General features: G+C 45.7%; 1 protein-coding gene across 7 annotated transcripts; it reads right to left on the bottom strand.

The window, feature by feature from the left end:
• Positions 1 to 1,558: 1,558 nt before the first annotated feature.
• Positions 1,559 to 6,939, bottom strand: LOC110391584 (vitellogenin-2-like). Of its 7 annotated transcripts, XR_002434125.1 has the most exons (7): positions 5,196 to 6,925; positions 4,789 to 4,839; positions 4,434 to 4,591; positions 3,845 to 4,060; positions 3,610 to 3,749; positions 3,046 to 3,429; positions 1,559 to 2,152 (listed from the first exon to the last, which is right to left on the bottom strand). XR_002434125.1 is itself a non-coding variant. In XM_021383527.1 (6 exons), coding segments are annotated over exons 2-6 (423 nt in total). In that variant the 5' UTR covers positions 4,833 to 4,839; positions 5,196 to 6,939; the 3' UTR covers positions 2,161 to 3,428. The 7 variants fall into 7 exon arrangements, 1 of the variants encoding a protein (XP_021239202.1); XR_002434123.1 differs by lacking the exon at positions 4,789 to 4,839 and having other exon boundaries at positions 1,562 to 2,152; positions 5,196 to 6,923; XR_002434124.1 differs by lacking the exon at positions 4,789 to 4,839 and having other exon boundaries at positions 1,563 to 2,152; positions 4,502 to 4,591; positions 5,196 to 6,922.
• Between the last annotated feature and the right edge of the window lie 547 nt (positions 6,940 to 7,486).

The raw sequence follows: 7,486 nt of genomic DNA, 5'->3' as shown, positions 1-7,486 counted from the left end.
GAACAATTTAAACTCCCGTTCCGCCGCCTCGTGTCCCCAGACACTCTCACTTCTTCACTGTTCATATTTCCCCGGAGAGTACAACTTGAATTAAAAAAAAAGAAGAAGAAAAAGAAGAAGGAGAAGGGAAAAAAAGAAAAAAAAAATCACCACTGTGAGGTAACGATCAGCTCTGCTGTGCCCGAGAGCAGCCGTGAACACCACTTCCCTGGAGCTCCAATCAGTGCCCACAGCGCAGGGCGGGATGAGGCCAGGGCCCCCGGCAGCCGCACCGCAGCTTTGGCTGAGGAGAGGAGCCAGCAGTGCAGCTTTGTGACAATCCTCTGGCGTGCTGGATGGGGCTCCGGGCAGGGCCGCGCTTCCCTGGGGTTTCTAGCTCCCGGGAGCCCCGATGCCTGGGTTCGAGCCCCTGGGTTCAGAGCCCCTCGCGGCCTTTGCGCCGCTGCCCAGGTGGCTGCCCTTCATGCTGACGTTCCAGCTATACCCTTCAGTACCGAGGACGCTGCCTTTCCAAACTATAAAACCCACATACATACGAACACGGAAGCGCCCATGCTGCTGCAGAAAGCGGAATAGCACAACTTGTACAGAGCTTTCTCAATCCCTTCGCCCTGCAACCACTGTTCCGTTCAACGTTGTTAGAGGTAAGTGGCATTTTGTCTTCACTGGCTGCTCCTGATTTTAAGAATCAAATCACTTATTTCTCTTTTTCGGTACATTAATTAAAACTACCCTTTTAACACCTCAGGGGGATACCGTTCTGCTTTGCTTAGCAGAGGTCAGTGGAGAAATGAGTGCTGTCGATCAGTGATAAAAATGGCTGGGTATGCGTGGGTGAACTGGAAGAACAATGATGAGGAAGGGCAGATAAAAATGTGCAATATTTTTATTGAAACTTGTACAAGATTCCCGATGACTTCAGCCACTGCAGGGGCTGCGCCTGCCCTCTCCCGAGGCAGGTCCCTCAGGGACAAGCCCACCTGGCAGCATGCCGCCTGCCAGCCCAAAACACCAACCGGGAGCACACGGCTGGAACCGTCCGGCCTCCAGCATCCAGGGCAGCCGAGCACATCCCTCACCACGCCCATAGAGACCTGCTGTGGGTGGGCATCGCAGCCCGGGTCTGCTCAGAGACCCTTGACTCGCACCAGCGTCCGTGTGGGGTGTGTCAGGGATGACAAATTTCCTGCCTCCCTCAGTGCAGCCTTGTCCGTATACTTGAGGTTCAGGTTTATTTCCAGAAGGCTGGCCCCTACAACAGTGCAGGCCCATCACATTGTCACTGCACAGCACCTCGTTACATTGCTGCTGCAGAGCGTGCCGCCTCACCCAGAGCCAACCTGTTCCTACTGGGGGGGGGCCAGGATCTCCAGCACAGGGGAAAACAAGCTGGAGCTGGGAGGCAGCTTCTGCCCCTCCACTCAACCCCTGTCCCAGGCGGGGCCTGACCCAGACCCTTGCCTGATGCACGTCTTCACAGCAGGCTGCCACAGCCCCAAGTCTACAAAGTGTGTGTGTGTGTTTGGGTTGGGGGAGGGGGGGGAAGAGAAGCAATGCAGATGTTCCCCCACCCCACCCACTGAAAGAAGGACGACTTCATCAATTTTTCTGTGCACATATTTATTACAAAAACAGATATTTATAGGCCATTAGAATCATTTCCAGGATAAAGAAAGTTTAATACTGTAAGTAACTTGGGAAAATTCCCCACCTCTTTAAGCATTTTATTTAATGTTTCTCTTGCTTCTTAAGATAAGTCTTCTTACACCACACCATAAGAACTCAAATGATTCTGTATTCTCCTGCACCACAATGTACAGCTCCACGTACCACATTCTTCATTCTCACATGAACATGCTGCATGCACATCAACAGCATCCCGCATGTCCTCTGACATGCAGAGAAGGACTCTGCAGCACTGGCTGCCCTATCTTCCTTCAGGGTTTTCTGGGGGACGCCTGGACAGATCTAGCTTTGCTAAAGTACATTATTGCACACATAGAGATTCAAGGAGAGCCTATGGAAATATCTCATCTACGTTTATGAAGAGGAAACATCACTGACGGTGTCTGTCCAAGTACAATTTGTCAGTACCATAGGCTGGGGCTACAAGTACAAGCCCTTGGTTTCCACTGTGAATCCAGAGACGCACCTGGAAGATGAAAACACAATAACAACAATAAAAAAACCTACACAAACAGGCCCAAACTGCCTCCTTTAATAAAAAATATTATAACATTTTTAAAAATGCTCTTTTGCTTTGCTTTCCTCACCAGTTCTCAAGAAGCACAGACAGGAAAAAAAATACAGAAGAGCATACATATAGTTAATAGGTGCTTGTAAAAAGATGGAAGCAATTTCCACAGATTTACTTAATTCTCTTGGGGCCATTAGCATATCATGTTTTCTCCTAGAAAGGCTTACGGAGCTGCTTCTAATACTTGTGCAGCTATACAGAACCCTGACTACGCTGCATAGGAGTAAGAAAACACAACACGATTGTCATTGGAGACCTTCTCAGCCTAACTGTCACTCACTAAGTACATAACAATTAGGGCAGAGCACAGAACAGGCAGATGCTAACCCAATTTCAGCAAGATTTAGCCCAAATCAGGGACTACGGATATACAGTCAGGAAACATGTGCATTGTGCATGGCTTGATTCTCTGCTACGCATTTGGGGCAACGTCATCCTGCATCCTTACACAGAAAAAATAGCCCTGCTTTGAGAGAAGAAAGCAGCCTATTTTTCCTGTATATGTGCAGTTCTCAGTATTTATTCCTGGCAGACTTAAGACATCAGTCAAGTAGATGAACACAACTTCATTGAAGGTTGGGATCTTGTTGTGTGAACCTGAGCAGCGAGCTGGTTTAAGTAAAATGCAAGGGAATATTCGCTTTCCTGTTAAGAAAAGCCATTAGACAACACATTTTAGTACTGTATTAGTCCGGGTTTTTTCCTCTCTGATACTTCCTATAGATAATAGGGCTTTTGCCACCAGCCACCCATAACTTCTAAAGAAAGGATGTATGAAAAACACACACCTCCTCTAATAATATGGTTGCCAGGAAGTATATGTCATCACTCCAGATAACTGCCAGTCTTGATCTCCCTGAAATGCTTTCTCTACTACATGCACAACATTCTCTCCCAGATGAACAATCCTTGCATTATGGCATCTCATTTCCTAATGGACTGGAGACAGATAATCCCAGAAAATAAAACCAGAAGATGCTCAAATGGATTCCAGACACTGAGGACATCCTGCTCCCGATCCTGATCCAGCTCCGCTCTTTCAAACTCTTGAGCACCGCAGAGAGGGCTTCAGCACAGACGTTCCAGATGGGAGGCTGCAGCTCTGAAGCCGGGATCCTCGGCTCCACAGGGAGTGGCAGAGGAAGCCTCATGGCTTTTTGATACAGGGTCATCTGGAAAGGAATTCAGAAGCACTGTAGAAGCATAGCCATACCAAGTATTCACAACAAACAGCTGAGATGCCTTTTCTCCTACATGGAAATGAATTGCAGTCTCTTCTGCCGCAGCTGAGGAAGAATTTATATGAATATAATTCATTGCATACAAGTGGCACCAAAGGCTAAAAACCTCACCATTCAGCAACTGATCTGACACTCAAAGGAACCTTGGGCCACTCCAGCTTCACTTGCGCAGTGGGGTCAGCAAACCACCCAGTTACCAGCTCAGTAGAAACCCTGTAGTCCTGGCAATTCCAGCCCCATTCCAGGGCAGCCTACAATGCAGCGAGAAGCAGTCCATTTTTAAAAACAGGGAACATCATCTTCTTGTTCTGTATACAGTTGTATACGACAATTTTTTGAACCTTACCACTGCCTCGTGAGCACTGAGGACCCAAGCTTCTGCACAAAGCTGCTTCCACTTGCTTGAAACTGAGAGGTTTGTCACAAATACCTGCATCTGGGGCCTGACAAAGCTGATATCAGCATATACTACGAGCTGGAGGCCTCCTTTCTTCTTATTGTTACTAATGCCACAGAGAAAAGCAGCTAACGCCGGGGTTCTGATATCACCTAGAAACTTCGGCTAAGAAGAAGGGGCACAAAGTAGGCAAAGAACAAGATTACAAAGGAGTTGCTATAGAACATTTTAAATGCAAGATCTATAAAATAAAAACTGAACTGCAAATATATAGCAGCAGATGTACTGCACGTATTTCTATATAGGCCTGTAAATTCTCATGCACATGCCTTAGCATGCGTGTGCCCCTGTAAGCACAGACAGACCTCATCACTATATTTGAAATAAGCCAAAATGTGCGCCTTCTACTGAGCTACACCCCGTGCACCGTAAAAAGACTGCACCATGAAAAGCATGCAGGGGATCTACAGTGTGTGTCCCGCTCAAAACTTGACAGTTCGGTGTTTCTCTATTCCCATTGTCCTAGCTAGGCAATTACCACAAATGCACGGCCACTCTACCACTCTTCCAAGTGGTCAAAAGCTCCTTAACAACAACGCAACAAACCCAGGAAGCAGCTCGGAATGTGCCATGGCTAGATCCCATAAAGGAGTATGTGCTGGGAGCTTGGTCACCTGAGAGTTCCCTTCATGAGATCTGCAGAAAGACAACACACCACGCTGAGGAAGGTACTTGAAAATCACACTTGAGGAAATTGCACTAGGCAGTGCTGCAGAATATCCTTTGTTATGGAGCTTATTAGTGATATGAGTCCTAGAAGAACTGCCACTGCTGGTTTAGTGTTATCAGTACTGCAGATTCCAAACTCAATTAACTAGGAGTTAAAAACTCACCTCTTGTCTGCGTGCTGCTCTAAAGCAATACTGATAAATCTCATGATGCCCCTTGGAAAATATTAACAAGAAGGAGATAAAAAGCCTTGGAAGAAAAGAAATGCTGCAATTGCATTCAAAGCTGAGCACTAGGAACCTCAGAATTTTTCTAGTTATCATTCACACATAGTTCTGTACACCCAGGTATAACCACATAGTGCAATAGTTGAAATAGTTTAGGTAAAGCATTACTGTTTCTACATCAAACTTAAGATATAAACTAACAAACTGTAGACATAAAACAATAAATTAAAGAAACATGCTTCCCTGCTGCAGCAATAACGCCCAGGAAAAAACATTACAAAAGAGAAGGAAAGACCAACATGAGAGCAAGGTACTAAAAAAGAAAAAAAAAAAAAACCACTCACCCACATCAGAAGACTCTGAGTTTGCAGGGCAGAACTACCACCAAGAAGAGATCTCCAGAAAGAGATCCTCCCTCAGTGGCAGTCGGCCCTTAAATGAGGCCTAAGAAGAATGGAGCCAGGCTTCCTGACACACAGTGAATTGCCTTCACCTGTGCTCCCAGGGCTGACTGGGCCTTTCCTCCAGGTGCCCCATCACTGGTTCAGGCTGTGACTCCACAGTTCCTCTACAGAGATCTGTCATTTTCTCTCTTGAGAAAAAAAAATCCACACGCAGAGAAAAATTCAATCAAAATTCTCCAAGACGAGGATTCCCGTTTCACATAATCTGCATCAAAGAATCTCATTAGATGACTCAAAAAAAAAGATGGAAGCGTTGTTAACCTTCCACTGCGCAGACAAAGTGATCGACTAGTTGCAGGACTTTCAATGCTTTCCTTAATCACAACTCATAATGAATGCTTACTGATGGAAGAGGGAAGGGGAGAGACTTTCCTATTCTTTACGTTTCCTCTTTGAAATAGTTTCGACTGACGTCTCCTAAACAACCCTCACATTAGGTTCCTATTAACTTCTGATTAATATTTTCTACATGGTGCTGTACATACAAGAGCTGCTGTCTTACTTCTTTCTCATACCCAGGAATTGTCATATTTACTCACAGCTGATTGACAGTCTTGACTTCAGTAGTGCATTCAGTACCTTCTAAAATCTGCTTTTGTAGAAGATGCTATGTACGTGCAAAATATTGTGAAATAAATGAAGACGCAAATCGGTGTTAAGCGTACAAAGTATACCAAAATACTCATTGCTATTACAGTAAGATCCATTTTTGATGGATTTCTACTTGAGGATTATCAAAGATTATTAAATACGTTACTGCAAAATCTAGAGACTAACAAAATCTCTTTCATCGTCACTGCGTGTTAAGGTCCACAAAAGGAGTGTGTATTTTTTATCAGTTGTAGGACTTCACAACTGTAACTGCTCACTAAGATTTCCTTTCCCCGATCACAGCAAGTTCAGACACGTGCCGAGCGGGGAGAGATGCTCGGTCGCATAAATCTCCCGTGCAGTGACAGGTTTCGTGGATCCTTCTCCACAGTTCCTTATGCTGAAGCTCAAGCTGAAGAAGAAGAGGCAACTTTGGGGGGACCTAACAGCAGCCCCTGGTAACAGCTACGGGGAGGCTACGGCCAGGCTCTGCACAGCGGTTTCTGGTGGGAGGATGAGAGAGAAAGGGCACGGACTACAATAAGACAGGCTCAGGTGATGACGTATAGAGCGACCTTCTCCCCGTGAGGACAGGCAAGCAGCAGAGCTGGTTGCCCGTGGAAGGCGTCCAGCCTCCGTCACTGGAATGTTTCAGGATCAGGCCGGACAAAGCCCCGAGCAACCTGGTCTGAGAGCGTAGCTGGCCCTGCTTTGAGCAGCTGATGTGCACGCAGAGCTTCTGAGCTCCGTTCCAAACAGCACGACCCTGCGATTCTGTGACTGTGTGACTTGATATGATTGTAGGAACCTACCGAAAGCCTGCTGAGGTTCTGACTGACTGCAGTAGCATTTGGATGGGAACCAAGACATTACGGCAATAATAATTCTTAGTGAGAGGGGACTTGATTCAGGACGCTGTTCCAGAGCTCCATAATCTTGCTGCTGCAAATTTCCCAATTAAGTAAAAAAAAAATTGCTTATTTGGCAAAGTTTACTGAGTGTGTCAAATTGATATGCGTGTTAGGACCGAGCAATTAGACTCACGTCGCACCAACAAATAGAGATGTGCATCTGGCACCAGAAGTAGAGAACACGCTATTAAATACTGCTTTCCTTCAGTAACGTGTTTTCCTATTATATAATCTTTTCATTATATAAGCTATTTCAAAACTTTTTTATCTGCTCCCAGAACAACAAACTCCTGAAAAAGTGAGATTGGATTTTGCACTAGTCATGGTACAAACGCACGTTACATTCATATTTTTACTGTTGAACTTGTGAAAAATATTAAGATTCTTCGTTGTAGATGAAATAAATACACCCTTATGTAAGACGTGATGCCAATTCTGAGGGCTGGCTGCAGACACAGGTGGTTCTGCTGATTGGGGAATTACAAGCAAGCTGTGTGTTATAGGCGGGGAGAAGAGTAGGGGTGGGGTGTTGGGGAGAAGTTTTAAATAAATGGGAGTTTGTTGGAGCTGAGCAAGCTTAGAGGACTGGGAGGGTGATGGTCTGATGTTCTGTGGCAGGCAATCTGAAAGGGGCAAGGTTATGTGATGTGAGTATCTAGGAGCATGGGC

This window comes from Numida meleagris, unplaced genomic scaffold, assembly GCF_002078875.1.
Source record: "Numida meleagris isolate 19003 breed g44 Domestic line unplaced genomic scaffold, NumMel1.0 unplaced_Scaffold410, whole genome shotgun sequence".
Taxonomy (NCBI): domain Eukaryota; kingdom Metazoa; phylum Chordata; class Aves; order Galliformes; family Numididae; genus Numida; species Numida meleagris.
The sequence above is the reverse complement of the archived record's forward strand: the minus strand, read 5'-3'. Positions and strand labels throughout refer to the sequence as shown.

Coding starts and splice junctions, on each gene's coding strand:
- LOC110391584 (XM_021383527.1), bottom strand. CDS start 4,832: ATGAGATTTATCAGTATTGCTTTAGAGCAGCACGCAGACAAGAG. Junction 4,061..4,569: donor CTCATGAAGGGAACTCTCAG/GTGACCAAGCTC, acceptor CCTTCTTCTTAG/CCGAAGTTTCTAGGTGATAT. Junction 3,750..3,844: donor TCAGTGCTCACGAGGCAGTG/GTAAGGTTCAAA, acceptor GCTGCATTGTAG/GCTGCCCTGGAATGGGGCTG.